The sequence below is a fragment of the Chiloscyllium punctatum genome, chromosome 2, assembly GCF_047496795.1.
Source record: "Chiloscyllium punctatum isolate Juve2018m chromosome 2, sChiPun1.3, whole genome shotgun sequence".
In the NCBI taxonomy this organism is placed as follows: domain Eukaryota; kingdom Metazoa; phylum Chordata; class Chondrichthyes; order Orectolobiformes; family Hemiscylliidae; genus Chiloscyllium; species Chiloscyllium punctatum.
The window spans coordinates 137,695,418-137,711,369 of record NC_092740.1 but is presented as its reverse complement, the minus strand read 5'-3'; the positions used below and the strand labels follow the sequence as shown (position 1 = coordinate 137,711,369).

At 39.6% G+C, this 15,952-nt stretch overlaps 1 protein-coding gene across 4 annotated transcripts in view; it reads left to right on the top strand.

Annotated features, from left to right (window-relative positions):
* Positions 1-15,952, top strand: part of LOC140490277 (ephrin type-A receptor 5-like) — a 329,076-nt gene that overhangs the window by 306,628 nt on the left and 6,496 nt on the right. For 3 of the 4 annotated variants that reach the window (XM_072589094.1, XM_072589093.1, XM_072589097.1), the window contains 2 exons: positions 913-1,106; positions 13,862-14,017. In XM_072589094.1, the coding sequence (XP_072445195.1) occupies positions 913-1,106; positions 13,862-14,017 (350 nt within the window). The remainder of the gene's footprint in view (positions 1-912; positions 1,107-13,861; positions 14,018-15,952) is intronic. The other variant, XM_072589095.1, reaches the window with a different exon arrangement.

The following is a 15,952-nucleotide window of genomic DNA, read 5'->3' as shown; positions in this document are numbered from 1 at the left end:
TTGAGGAACAGAATTGCCTTTTCTCTTTCAATTCTTGAGTTCCTGTGCCTAACTGCTGAGCCCAATTGCTATATATTTAACCAGGGCTTGAGTGAGATCTGTTAAATCAGGAAAGAGGGCAAGAAAAAGAGACAATATGCTCCTGGTCCTTAAGTGTGAGAGAAGAATCATTTTGTGTGCTATGTGCAATAGAAATCTTTGAACCTTTCTGTAAAGATTGACTTTTTGATTTTTGTGGCACATTGCAGAGTGGAACCTAAGTCTATGCAGTGTACTTGCCTCCTGAACCAGCATTCTAATTCTAGAGAGTACAGATACATAGGTTATATAAACATGAGATCTACTTTCGAGGAAACACAAGCTGGACCTTTTCTTTTCTCATCAGTTTTAATTTTTTTGTGGTGAAAAGCCAATGGTCTTGCCATGAAGAAAATAGCCCAGTAATGTAAAAAAACACACTGAACCTGATTGTGACACGTGCATCCAGAAGCTGATACTCTCAAAAACACAAAGTGGAATCCTTCAGCTTTAAGGGACACATCAGGTAAGTAAAGGTCAGTAAATATTCAACATGTTAGACTGCTCGTTAAGGATTACATCCACAGCAAGTTAAGTATTGACAACATAATACAATGTTCCCTTTATGAAAGGACAGGAAAGATTTAGAGGGATATGGGCCAAACACAGACTAGTTTAGTTTGGGAAACGTGATTGGCATTGAGTTGGACCAAAGGGTCTGCTGTCATGTTGCATGACTTTATGACAGTGCTTTCCAAGTTTGTAAGCTGTAAATCAAGTTTGCACATATAGGTTTAATGAGAAATGAGCGGAACTGCAACAAAGTGGAGTAAATGGTGTGTGACATTAGCTATGTGTTACCATTTGAAATAACATTTGGTTTGTTTGCAATAGGTGATAAAGGCTGTGGAAGAAGGGTATCGCTTGCCAACTCCCATGGACTGCCCAGCTGCCCTTTACCAGTTAATGCTTGATTGTTGGCAGAAGGATCGCAACAGCAGGCCCAAATTTGAAGAAATAGTTAGCATTTTAGATAAAATGATTCGCAATCCATGCAGCTTGAAGACATTAGTTAATGCCTCCACAAGGTATGTTAATTTCTGTGAAATGGCAATTATATAAGATGTAATTGGTAAAAGAGCCAGAGGGGAGATGAGGAGATTTTGTTTTTATGCAGTGAGTTGTATGCAACGCCTGAAAGGGTATTGGAAGCATATGCAATTGTAACTTGCAAAAAGGAGTTGGTGACAATAATTGAAAATTAAATACTTCCTCAAGGAAAGAGCAGAGGATTGAGACTTAATTGCTTGGTTCTTTCAAAGAAGTGGTTCTGGCATGATAGGCAGAATAGCTTCCAGTATTGTATCCTTCTATGATTCTGAGTAACTTTATCATGTTTAGTTTTTTTTAACAAAAATATGAACAATTGCTTGGGTTGTTGACAGTACACTGACAAATATGGATGCAACTAGTGATACTTCAGCCAATTCCTTAATGTGTCAGATAACAAAAGCCTAGTCACCAACAAATGAATCACAATTTTTCCATGAAATCATGTTTGCCATTTGTGCAGTCTTGTATCCTCACTATGGAGCCAACAGTCTTCTGATATGGTTGACATTATTTACTTGGACTTTACTAAAGCCTTTGACAAGGTTCCGCATTGTAGACTAATTAGTAAAGTTAGATCGCATGGGATTCTGGGTGAGCTTGCTAATTGGATCCAAAATTGTTTAAGGACAGGAGACAGACAGTGATGGTAGAGAGCTGTTTTTCGGACAGGAGATGTGTGACCAGCAGTGTTTAACAGGGATCGGTGTTGTGTCTGCTTTTGCTTGTCATTTGTATAAATAATTTAGATGAGACCAAAGGAAGCATGGTTAGTGAGTTTGCAGATGACACAAAGATTGGTGCTTTAGTGGACAGTGAAGATGGTTATCTAAGATTACAAAGAGATTTGATCAATTGGCTAACGTGGTGCCACTATTTAAGAAAGGTGGTAAGGACACGCCAGGGAAATATAGACCAGTGAGCCTGACATCGGTGGTGGGCAAGTTGTTGGAGACCATCATAAAGGACAGGATGTACATGTATTTGGAAAGGCAAGGACTGATTGGAGATAGTCAACATGGCTTTGTGCATGTGAAATCATGTCTCACAAACTTAATTGAGTTTTTTGGAGACGTATCAAAGAGGATTGATAAGGGCAGAGCGGTAGACGTGATCTATATAAACTTCAGTAAGGCGTTTGACAAGGTTCCCCATGGGAGACTGGTTAGCAAGGTTAGATCTCATGAAATACAGGGAGAACTAGCCATTTGGATATAGATCTGGCTCAAAGATAGAAGACAGAGTGTGGTGGTAGAGGGTTGTTTTTCAAACTGGAGACCTGTGACCAGTGGAGTGCCACAAGGATCAGTGTAAGGGTCCACTACTTTTTATCATTTATATAAATGATTTGGATGTGAGCTTAAGAGGTATAATTAGTAAGTTTGCAGATCATACCAAAATTGAAGTTGCAGTGGACAGTGAAGAAGGTTATCTCAGATTTCAACCAGGTCATGATTAGATGGGTCAATGGGCTGAGAAGTGTCAGATTGAGTTTAATACAAATAATGCGAGGTGCTGCATTTTGGAAAAGCAAATCTTATACACTTAATGGAAAGATCATGGGGAGTGTTGCTGAACAGAGAGTGCAGGTTCATAGCTCCTTGAAAGTAGCATTGCAGGTCGATAGGATAGTGAAGAACACCTTTGGTATGCTTTCCTTTATGGTCAGAGTATTGAGTACAGGAGTTGGGAGGTCATGTTGCAGCTGTACAAGACATTGATTAGGCCACTTTTGGAATATTGCAATATTTGGAATTTTGGTCTCCTTCCTATTGTGAAACTTGAAAAGGTTCAGAAAAGATTTACAAGAATGTTGCCAGGGTTGGAGGATTTGAGCTATAAGGCGAGGTTGAATAGGCTAGGTCTGTGTTCCCTGGAACATTGGAGGCTGAGGGGTGACCTTACAGAGGTTTATAAAATCATGAGGGGCATGGATAGGGTAAATAGACAAGGTATTTTCCCTGAGATGGGGGAGTCCAGAACTAGAGGGCATAGGTTTAGGGTGAGAGGGGACAGATATAAAAGAGACCTAAGGAACAACTTTTTCATGCAGAGGGTGGAACATGTATGGAATGAGCTTCCAGAGGAAATGCTGGTGGTCAGTACAATTGCAACATTTAAAAGGCATCTGGATGGGTCTATGAATAGGAAGGGTTTGGAGGGATATGGGCCGGTACTAGCAGGTGGGACTAGATTGGGTTGGGATATCTGGTCGGCATGGACGGGTTGGACCAAAGGGTCTGTTTCCATGCTGTACATCTCTATGACTCTATGACTCTAATTGGGTCAATAGTCTAAAGAGTGGTAAATGGAATTTAATTTGGATAAATGCAAGGTATTAGATTTTGGTAAAACAAGCAAAGACAAGACTTACACAATTAAAAGAAGGGCCTTGGGTAGTGTTGTAGAACAGAGAGACCTAGCGGTTCAGCTACATAATTCTTTGCATTACATATAGAATCAAATTGAATTTTTGAATTTAATTTACTGTCATGTATACCGAGACACAGTGAAAAGCTTTGTCTTGTGAGCAATACAGGCAGATCACGTAGTTAAATAGCATAGAGAGTAAATAATAGGTAAACAGTGGCAAAAACAAAAACACAGGTACAGGCAAATGTTAAGAGTTTATGAGTCCATTCAGTATTCTAACAACAGTAGGGTAGAAACTGTTATGAAACCGGATGGTACATGTGTTCAGGCTTCTGTACCTGTATAGGTAAGGTGGTTAAGAAGGCATTTAGCATGCTTGCCTTCATTGGTCAGACCTTTGAGTTTGGGAGTCATACAGGACACTGGTGAAGGTAAAAACAATGACTGCAGATGCTGGAAACCAGATTCTGGATTAGTGGTGCTGGAAGAGCACAGCAGTACAGGCAGCATCCAAGTAGCTTCAAAATCGACGTTTCAGGCAAAAGCCCTTCATCAGGAAGGGCTGATGAAGGGCTGATGAAGGGCTTTTGCCCAAAACGTCGATTTCGAAGCTACTTGGATGTTGCCCGAACTGCTGTGCTCTTCCAGCACCACTAATCCAGGACACTGGTGAAGCCTCTTCTGGTGTACTGTGTGCAGTTCTAGTCACCCTGTTATAGGAACAATATTATTAAGCTGGAAAGGGTTCAGAAGCGACTTACCAGGATATTGCTGGGACTGGAGGGTTTGAATTATAGGGAGAGGTTGGGACTTTTTTCACTGGAGTGTAGGAGATTGAGAGTTGACCTTATAGAGATTTATAAAATAGTGAGAGGTATAGATAAGGTGTGAGAAACGAAGCTCACTCACTTCAATAATTTCAGTCCGAGACAAGATTTGAATGAGTTGTATTGTTTATTACGCTCTTGCAAGAGGGATGTTGTGTCCACAAGGCAGGCACACACACACACTGAATTCAACAAGTACACAATATTTATGTAATTCGTTTCTCTTCCGTCCTCCCATTGCTCCTCCCCATTTACATCTGTTTCTAATCTAAACCCGGCTGTTTATCTCTGAACTCATCCAGCCTTGTCCGTGACAAAATGTTTATCTCTGGCCTCACAAGACCGTTTGACTACCTCCCTCTGTGGTCTTATTGTTATTTATCCTTCTTCACTGCCATCTGTTTCCATGCTTACCAAAGCAATATTTCCTTTGATCCTTTATTCACACCGAGCTCTATGACCCCTTAATGGTGGTCTTTTTTGTTTGTTTTTGCAGAACCGGGAAACAGATGCTTGTAATTGTTTGTACAGGCATATCTTACTTAACCGACACCCACCTCCTCTGATAGCCCACACTGAGCCTTGTGATTTTTGCGGAAAGAACAACATGTACAATTCTTTTCCTTACAATAAGGCAAATGTCAGGTGTCTCTTCTCTAGGGTGGCAGATTTCAAGACTAGGGGCCATATTTCTAAGGTGAGAGGAGAAAGATTTTAAAAAAGATGAGAGGCAATTTTTTTATGTAGAGAGTGGTTCATGTGTGAAATGAACTTCCAGAGGAAGTGATGGATGCATCTATATTTACAATGTTTAAAAGACATTTAGATAAGTACATGTAAGGAAATGTTTGTAAGGATATGAGTCAGGTGCAGGCACCGTGGGCTAGTTTAGTTTGGGATTATGGTCAGCATGGACTGGTTTGACAGTAGAGTATGTTTCTGTGTTCTGTGACTTTACGACAGCTGCCAGATAAGATGCTGTACCAGCTGTCAGCACTTGTAAAATCAGTCAGACAGCAGTACCCTTTACTTCCATCTCAGGACAGTAGCTATTGGTGTAAGTTGTCCTGAAGTAATTCCCATGCAGAAACAGAGCCCTCGTTGTGTCTCAGTGGCCATTTGAAATAATTGTAGGGTGAAAATAAAGGGGTTTAGTGAGTGTATAGAATGAGTTGCCAGAGGAAGTGATGGACCCTGGTACAATTACAACATTTAAAAGGCATGTGGATGGATATATGAATACGAAGGGTTTAGAGAGATATGGAGTAAATGCTGGCAAATGAGGCTAGATTAATTTAGGATAACTGGTTGGCATGGATGAGTTGAATTGAAGCACCTGTTTCTGTGCTGTACATCTCTATAAGGCTATAACTGATACCCTAGTTCTGTATAACAACAAAAGTTTGTACCTTTTAATGCATTTTGCCTTTACAATGTATTGATGTGACTTTAATTCTAGACTCTCACAGGACAGTTGTAAATGGAAATGAGTGAGCAATGAAGAAAGCCAAATGGATTAATCACTTTAATTAGGATCACAGCAGATCACTGGGGTCTTGTGGTACAGTGGGTAGCTTTCCTATCTTGGAGTTCCACTACAAGACCTGATGTAAGAGAAGTGGATTCATAATGCAGCCAAACAGACTAACCAGCAATCAATAAATTATTTTAATACATACTAATGGCAGATAGTAAGAACAAAATAAATTCTTGGTCATTTAAGTGATAGATAGAAAATTGGAGTTTCTGTCAACATTATCCATAGCTCTAGACTACAATGTAAATAATGTATGTTGGTGCAGCAACATTCAGGTCTCTGAATGACCTAAAACTCATTACCATCCCAGCAGAATATTGTGCCTTGCTGGATTAGAGAACATTCCTTAAAAGGGATGAGAGTAAACAGACAATTACAAACTTTTAATAGCACATGGAGGATTTGCAACAATTGTTCATTCATGTCTGACACAAAATAGAACAGTAAAATCTTGCATTATATGCAGTATTTCAAGATGATGCCAGAACATGGGACACTTTGTGTATAAGATACGAGGAAAACAGTTTTCACTGTACATTTTATATACATATGACAATAAACTTAAATCTAAATCTCAGTCTAAGTGGCTCAGAGAGGACTGAGGTCATGGGAAGATTTGGAAACAAAGATGAAAATTTTAAAGCGACTCCCAGTCAAGCAATGTAGATCTGCAAACTCAGGTATGAAAGGTTGATGTCAAATCTTCCCATCACCTTAGTCCTCTCTTTCTCCCTTGTCAACATCCATCTCAATTTATTTTACTTTCTCTCCTTAGTGTTTATTGCCTCCTTATTCTTTCTTAATCTCTCCCTCCATACACATTCACTAACCCATATTCATGTGCATCACTTGCTTTGATTTAAGATGAAGGCAGTAATTTTTGGATGACATCAAGTTTATAAAGTAAAAAATGCAGTAGACCAGGCAAGAGTGTATTGGAATAGTTAACTTCAGAGACAACAAAGAGATAAAAGAACATGTCAGCAGCAAATGAGCTAATAAAGGGCCAAATTCTGGTGTTGTCATAGAGGATCACGTAGGCTGTATAAGTGATGACATGCATGTGTGGTTGGAAACTTAATAATCAAGTACAACACCAAGAATGCACACAAACTGGCTTAACTTGGGACTGTTACAAAGAATGGAATTTCAAGTGGACACTGAGGCTAATGGCCACAGTGTTCTCAAAACTTTTACTCGAGGAAATCTTTGCTCATCCAGTTCTAGATTCTGGATAAACTGTGTGAAAGTTTAACAGTGGAAGATTCAGGAAAGATGGTGGTGAGAGAGAGCTGGGTGCAACTTCAGCACACTTGTGAAAACTGAGAAATTCTCTTTCATTTCCCCGTAACACGTCCACCATTACTCTCTGGTGTCGACGAGAAAGAGGGCAATAGTGAAAAACAAAAAGAGAAGATTTCTGAAAACTTTGAGTTTGATTACTACTGCTTGTAGCTTGGCTATTGAACTGTGACAGCCTAATCACTGTAAAAGCATTTTCTTCCGACTGAACTGTTCTTCTGGTGCTCCTTCCATGACATTGATGGGAGTAGAAGCAAGTTGAAATTGTCCTCTGCCCCTCGCAGAATAGAGTGCTGGCAGTTCTGTGTCTTTAATTGACTGCAGCTTGTGTGCTCTGATAGTGGACATTATCATACTTTCCACCCTGACATGCCTTCATTATCAAATTGACAACTATGCCACATTTATGTTTGAAGTATGAGCTTTTAGAGCAATATGGAGGCAGAACACTGCATCATACCATCCACTGGCACCATTCTTTTGTGAGTAGAAAACAGATTTCTGTGCTAAAAGAATGGAACTGCCTATATCCACCTCAAACATTGGTCTTTCAAAGGTAGGAAAAAGAAAGGTATAGGAATTTTGTGCTTTTGTAAGTTTAGAAACTGAGAGGAGGTTCGTACAGTTCTCAGAAGATTCATTAAATTATAATTTTAAATCTTAAGGCCTATTGCATTTACGCTGTGACTAATGTGACACAGAGACCAAAACGTTTCTAATCTGATGTCAAATTGACTTCACTTCTCTGTATTCCTATGTTGCTATAAAGGACTTTGCTAGAGAGGACTTTGTAGTGGCACAAATTGAGAAACACAACTTGGAAGTCTTTTTAATAAAGCAAAGTCCCTGTGTAGATAGTATTGACAGTTTGTCTTGAACCCCAACTCTTTTAACCTTGCCAGTGTTTGATGTAAATTCTGAGCTCTTCATTTAGATTCCTAATTTTTTTAAATAAAACAGCATTTTAAAAACTGTATGTTAACGATTATTGCAATTAAATAAAAAAGATTTTGCTTCCATTTCAACAATTGCGTTTCTCATTTCATCTTGACCACTGGGAAGTTGATCTGCTAGTTAGGTCACCGAGTTGGGTATTTAGACATTTGGTCAGATTTTGTGTCTGCTTTGTCTAATCTGAGGAATCTTCTCTCAGGAACAGAGTTCTATTCTAGAAATTCAACCATCTCATGGGTTAACACATATTGTTTGCTTCCACACTTAAAATATGACATGCATAGATGAAACAGGTAACAATGTTTGTGGGCAGCTTTCTTTGTGTCTAAGATTATTGCAGTGTGCCCTGTAGCTATTCTTCTTTTTCTGCTCACATTGGGGCAGCATAATTCACAGTGTTATTACAAATTATTTATTTCTTAATACACAGTGTCAACACCACAGTGTCAAATTAGTGCAGTGGGTACAAGTGCTGTTAGGATAGAGTGCAACAGACACATAAGTCAATGAAGAGGAAATGTTAACTGAAGTGACTGAGTCTTCATCTCACTGTGGTTACTTCCAGTAGCAAATGAATCCAACTGGTAACACAAAATCTATTGACGTTGTCTCAAAAAGGCACATCATCTCATGGATGTATACTGTAAAAATATGCAGGTGTTTCAGTTCGTTAATTAGATTAGGCAGGTAAATTCTACCACTAAAGTTATTGATGTCTATGTTAAGTCCTAGAGGATGCAGGGTCCCCAAGCAGATAATGATAAAATGTTGATCTTTGAGCTGGCATTAAAGCTCACTGGAACACTGCAGCAGGCCTGTGACAGGAATATTGGTGTAGGAACATAGTGGTGTGTTGAAGTGGCAGGCAACTGGATGCTTGAGGTCATTTTTAAGGATGGAAAGTAGGTGTTGTGCAAGGTGGTCTCCCCAACGTAGAGGAGACCACACTAAATAGCTAATATCATGGTCTAGATTCTTTCCCCCCATCCCAATCTCATCTTCAGTGTAAATATCACCTTTTCCTAGCTCCTATCAGCTCTGATGAAGAGTCACTGGATTCAAAACATGAACTCTGCCTTCTCCTCACAGATGCTGCCAGACCTGTTGAATTTTGCCATCAATTTCTGTTCAAAGTAGGAATATTGGTCTGAATTTTGCTGTAATAATAATGCTGATGGGGTCAACATGATTATTATGGAGTAAGTTAAACAGCAACCCATAAGACCCACACATTTTTGTTTAATTTTGTCAAAAGAAGTAGGTTTTGCTGGCAAGGACAGCATTTATTGTCCATCCTAACTGCCTTTGAAAGTTGTTAGTGAGCCACCTTTGAAAAAAAGGCTGTAAGACTGTTGTGCGAGTACATCCGCAGTACTTTGATAGCGAAGGAAAATGATTTAGCTCCAAGTCAGGATAGTGTGTGACTTGCATGGGACACTTTAGGAGGTTGTGTTTCCATGCACCTTGCACAACACCTATAGTCCATCAATAAAAATGACCTCAAACATCCAGTTACCTGTCACTTCAACATACCACCATCTTCTTACACCAACCTTCCTGTCACAGGCCTGCTGCAGTGTTCCAGTGAGCTTTAATGCCAGCTCAAAGATCAATATTTCATTATTGTCAACTATCCTTGTTCTTCTCAATGGTGGATGTTCTAGATTTTGGAGGTACTATTGTAAATGTCTTGGAAAGCTTTTAAATTGCATCTTGCAGATGGGAGATAGTGCACTAGAAATGGAATGAGCAATTGCTTAAGGTTCTGGATGGACTGTCAGTGTAGCAGCTTGCTTTTTCCAAGCTGTACTCATTGAAGAAAGTGGAGAGTATTTCATCACAGTCCTAACATGGATGGCAGAAAACCTTTCAGAAATTAAGGGATGAATTATTTGCCAAAGAATATGTAGATCTTAATCTATGGGGTGGCATGATTGCTTAGTTGTTTCTACTGCTGCCTTCCAGAGCCAGGGACCTGGGTTCGATTCCTCTCTTGGCTGACTGTCTGTATGGAATTTGTACATTCTCTCCATGTCTGTGTGGGTTTCCTTCGGGTGCTCTAGTTTCCTCCCACAGTACCAAGCTGCACAGGTTAGGTGAATTGGCCATGCTAAATTGTCAGTAATGTCCAGGGATGTGCAGGCTAAGTGGATTAGCCATGGGGAATGTAAGGTTGTAGGTTATGGGATCCGTCTGGGTAGGACGTTCTTCAGAGGGACTGGTGTTGACTCAATGGGCCAAATGGCCTGCTTCTATATTGTAGGGATTCTATAATTCTATGGTCTGGTGTTTCAGTCATGATATTTATCTGACTGCTTGTTATAAAGTTGTGTAGAATAATCGTGAATTGAAAAGTAGCGTGTGGTCCCTTTAAAAGATAAGGTGCTTTTAAAGCTTAAAGTCAAAAGAGAGAAAGGGTCTGCAAGCAGATGGGGAATAGTATAAACAGTTCTAAAATGGAAACATGTAACAATTGGCTTTGTTAATGGATAACTTAGGCTTGTTTTGATGATAAGTTTGAATTTGGTCTATTAATTTAAACCAAACACTCATAAATTCAAAACCAATTGAATTCAAAACAGATGGTGTTGACAGCCTGAAACCTATCACATTATGAGAAACTGTTGCATCATCGGTGGTATTTAAGAAATTTTTTTGAAAATTAAGAAAGAGCCGACTGCCATCTGAAGGAAGGGCCAAACGTCAGCTGCAGCAAAAGCAAGTCCACCATCTGAGAGACAAACTTGGCTTTTCAACAAAATTATTAAACTCTCTAAAAGACCCAAAGATGCCAGAGTAGCTCCAGCTCAAAATTGTCACAGGAGAATCATTGGAAGACAAGTATTTGTAACGTGAGACCAGCAGAAAGAAGATTGGAGATAAAGTGGAGAAGACATTGTCTGTGCAAACCTGGAGTGATTAAGTTTTAATTTATTGCTTTCTTATTAATTGGGTTTGTATAAATGGAACTTGTGCTTACTTGAACAGTGTTCATTCCAGCAGAATTTAGTTCACTTAGGCAATAGTTAGTACTTTGGGGGAAATTGTCACCTTGTCTACCTGTGCTAACACCTTCAGGGATCTATGGACCAATATAGCGAGGTCACTTGTTAATCAGTACTCCCTAGAGATCTACCATTCCTGGAGCATGGTGGTGAACGTAGATGGATGTTGATGTGAATCATCCACTCAGCAATTTTGACTAAAGGTGACTGCAAACATTTTGTGAATAGCCTTGCCTTTTGCACTCATATGTTCAGCTCCACTATCATTGTGGTTGTGGATATCATCCAACACATTATTTAATGTAACAAGACTGCAAAGCTTTGATCCGGTCCACTGATTCTGGATTCATTTCGCTCTCTTTAAGCTTTCTGCTTGTTTAGCACGATTCCTAACTTCTCTCGGTTGGCACTCCATTTTTTAAAACCTATGTAATTAATTCTGTTCCTGGAATATTCTCCTCATTCATCCACTCACTTGAAGTTAATGATAGAATGGGAAATATTATCTGGTCATGAGATTACATAATGCTGATGACCCACAGTGTCCTATGATGCCTAGATTAAAACTACTGGATTTGTTCTGAATTTGTCCTTTTAGCATGCTGGCAGACCCACACTGTAGGCTACCCTTAATATGAATATCAAGTCTCCACAAGGGGCTGTGTGATGGGTTTACCAATATGGTCACTCACAGATGCATCTTCTACAGGTAGACTGTTGGATGCCAGATTGCTGTGGGATGCAGCAATTCCTTTGAACAGTGTTAAGAGGTTTGAACTGCCATTGTAGAACTCAAACCTCTGCTTACACACCACAATGGATGCTGAGACATCAGCCATCACATACTGCATCAGTGTTAGGTCCCACAAGCATATCATTGGAACTGCTCACCAATTCTGTGCTGGAAGCGACAAGCTACAAGTCCCACATGAAGACCTGTGTAAAGTTGGGGCTAATCTCCTTGACTTCGAGACATTGATTGACTGACTGACTGCAAGCATTTCGGCAGGTCTGCCCTGCACCATGTGTACAGACATATCCATCAACCTTCTTCTGTAGACCACCCCAAAGAGCTCATTCAAAGTCCTCTGCAGCGGAACACACTGTACAGCCTTGCCTTCAAGCAAGCTATTGCTTAGTCTACCTTTACTCTCTGCCATGGCTACGGTGAACCAGTTCTTAGTATTTCACCACATACTGATGCTGCTTCTATATTAGTCTCTAAATCACAACAGACACTTCCTGAGCTGGTGACTGCAATTGAGATTGAATAACACGGGTTTCTTCTTTATCGACCATTCCCCCTACCCAGGGCCTGGCCGGGTAGCAGCTCTCGAGTATTGAGAAAGAGAACGGTGCAAGTTTAGGGTTATGGTGGGTGACGGAGGAGAAAGAAAGATGTGCATGCTTGTACCATCTGAAACTTGTAAATCAAAAGAGACTGTGGGATTCTGAGAGAAAGCAGATTGTGAGAAGGTTTGTTAACGGGGACACCAACATCTGCCATGGTTTTAGGCCTGTGTCTAGCTATGGGCTTGGTAATGCCAAATTTAATAATGGTGAACACCCTCCTTTCCATGGGACAAGAGCGTGCAGGTATGCTTGTATCCCATTGATGTGGTCTGGCTATCTCCACTTATTTGCCACCTTATGTGCAAGAGGAAACTGTTCAGTGAATGTGCTTGGATGATGTGGTCATTATATCCAAATAGCTATCAACATGTGCAAGTTGTGAAATGTGGGTGGGTTTTGCAGAAGTGATAAGTATAGTGCAGGGAGATGAAATGATGAATGTGAGGTATGAATTGTGATTGATAGGTATTATTGACAAGGGAGCGATTAGAGTGTGGTATACTGACCAAGTTGTGTGATTAGGAATGCAGTCAGTGGGATATATACGTTTGAAAATATGGCCTTGACCACTCTTGTGAGGTAATGGTCTTTTTGTGGGACTGCATAAAGGTCCTCAGGGTTTGACAACTTATATTAGATCACACCTTTCTAAAATGTGCAGAGCAACATTGGGAAATCTTGGAGCTTACTCTTTGCTGTGTTGTGTCATTGTGGAGTGTTCCAAACCTTAAGCCTATAAAGACTTTGTCCCCATCAACTCCATCACAGTGCACCTGCCTTTAAGAGGTCCAAGTTGGCATCAAGTCAAGATTTAACTAGTGTTAGCCTCTCATAATTTTGAGCCTCACTCAGAACTTAGCACTAGCTGCATCAGCAGTGATAACCTGTAAGCTCCTGGCCCTTCACAGTTCATTATCCTCTTTTCTAGCCCTCTCCAATTTTACCATCTCTATGTCTAATGGAGGACCTGTTCCAGTGTATAGGCAGGCAAATCACCATAATTGAAGAGGTGAGTTGTTTGCCTATTCACACACCTCACCTGTAGAGGGCAGCACACACTACTGGACGCCTAATTACTATATGTAAATATTTGATAGCTACCCGCTGACTTTTTGTGGGCTATCAGCCTGAAATATGACAAATATTATCCATCGCTGCTGGCTGCAAAATCTGAACCAGTGTTTGGCTAATCTCTAATTATTAAATAGTTCAATGTCTTGTTATGAAAAAGTGCTTCTAAGCCTTTTTAATCTCAGTAGTCAACTATACTTAAGAAATGATGAAGTTCAAAGAAAATTGCATGTTTGCAATCAAATGGAAGAGGTTTTGTTAAATATTTTAACATTGTAGGAGTGTTTATGTGCATTTCCTGTTTGTTCTAGAGTATCTAACTTGCTGGTGGAGCACAATACAGGGGGTTTCAGTGTGTATCAATCTGTGGGAGAATGGCTCGAGTCCCTTAAGATGGGACGGTACACAGAAAATTTCAATGAGAGTGGATACACCTCTTTGGATATTGTGACAAAATTAACCTTAGAGTGAGTAATTTTCCTTTCATTTTTGCTGTTTGTACTGCTTGAATTAGCATAAACTATTGGAGCGTGGGTATAAACAAGTTATGTTTTTTCAATTGGACTGTCAAACTCCTTAACTAGGAAAGTGAATTGAATGAGGAGTCGTTATTTCTTCCTGTTCCCACCTGATCCATGCTCTGTGTCTTGTCCAATGAACTCACCATAACAATATTGCCCATGCTTATCTGCACTGATTTTGACATTGCCATTGACTTGGCAAGATGCTTACTAGTTAAGCAGCTCCAACTGTCCTTATTTTATCAATTCCATAAAAGGAAATCAGTTTCACTATCTTGTTTTTACATGAACTACACTTCAAATAATACCCATGAGTAAATCTACACTGAAGACCAAACATTTTCACTCCTGTCCTCAGAAAATAATTTCTGCAAGTTTTTGGAAACACCCCTACAGTGTGATATTATTACCACATAAATTTCATAATTCCTCATTACCTTGTGTATTAAGTATGAATACTTCAATACAGTGAAGCTCTGTGCTTGACTATATACCTCAGAACTGACATTTCCTGGAATGAATCTGCAAACAAGAAATACTCGCTTATTTTCTATCATGGCCCACATATGGATTGAATCACTTCATGTCCACTCTGAAACTAACTGTTCGCAGTGTTGCACAGTGCCTTGTAGCTCATGCCTCATTTGAAGAGGGGAGAGCTAATTTGCACAATTTGTGCAAGGATAAGCTGGTGAGTGAGTATTCCTGCTGTACTTCAGGCTCAAAGTAATGACGATCTATGTATCCACAGTCTTATTGCAGTTTATGCATGGGAAGAAACAAAGTTAATGTTTCAGGTCACAATCAGGTCCTTCATCAGAATTGAGGAAAGAGTTATGTTTAGAGGTCATGTGAATGGCTGGATACCAATCACCTGAATGCATGTTTTCCTATTGCTTCAAGTTGCATTGCAATGTGGTTAGTCACATCTCATCTGGACATAACTTTTTAGTTTCTTTACTATATCCATTACCACATCCTTTGACTTTTGCACCACAAAATCACTTGTCATATAATATATCTTGCCATCTACCCCATTATACATTGTTTATGTTCTTTCACATGCTCTCCATTTCCACTTCCATAACACCTATTACATTTCTATCTTTTTTTCAGTTTCAGGAAGATCAGCACTGACTTGAAACATTAACTGTGTTTCCTTCTTCACAAATGCTGCTGACCTGAGTATATACAGCATTTTCCTTTTTTATTTCAGAATTCCAGGATCTGATATTTTGCATTTTTCACATTATTATCCCTTTATACTGCCATTTATAGCCTTTGCCTTAGTATTCAGTTTACAGAATTTGTTGAGCATGGATTCTGTAACTGTGAATAACTATAGCTATAAAAGAAACTCTAGTAGTTATTATTGAAAGAATTAAGTTGTTTTGATTCCTGTTTCTGGATTATTGATTTCCCACCACAGTTGAAAAATGCAGAATGAATACTTATGTTCAGATTTGCCCACTTTTTATGTGTTTTTCTCTGTTTTCTTGTCCTTTCATAAAATGACTCTATATAACTGTAAAAAACACATCCTTACTGCTTACTCAAATCCTCTCACTATGAAGGCCAGCATGGCATTAGCTTTCTTCACTGCCTGCTGCACCTGCATGCCAACACTCAGCAACTGTTCCACCATGACACCCAGGTCTTATTGCACCTGAATGTTTCCTAAACTGCCACCATTCACTTAATAATCAGCCTTCCTGTTTTTGCGACCAAAGTGGTTAGCCTCACATTTATCCACATTAAGTTGCATTTATCAAGTATCTGCTCATTCAGCTAGATGTCCAAGTCACCCTGCAGCCTCTTAGCATCCTCCTCATAACATGCACTGCCACCCAACTTAGTGTTATTTGCAATTTGGAGATTTTG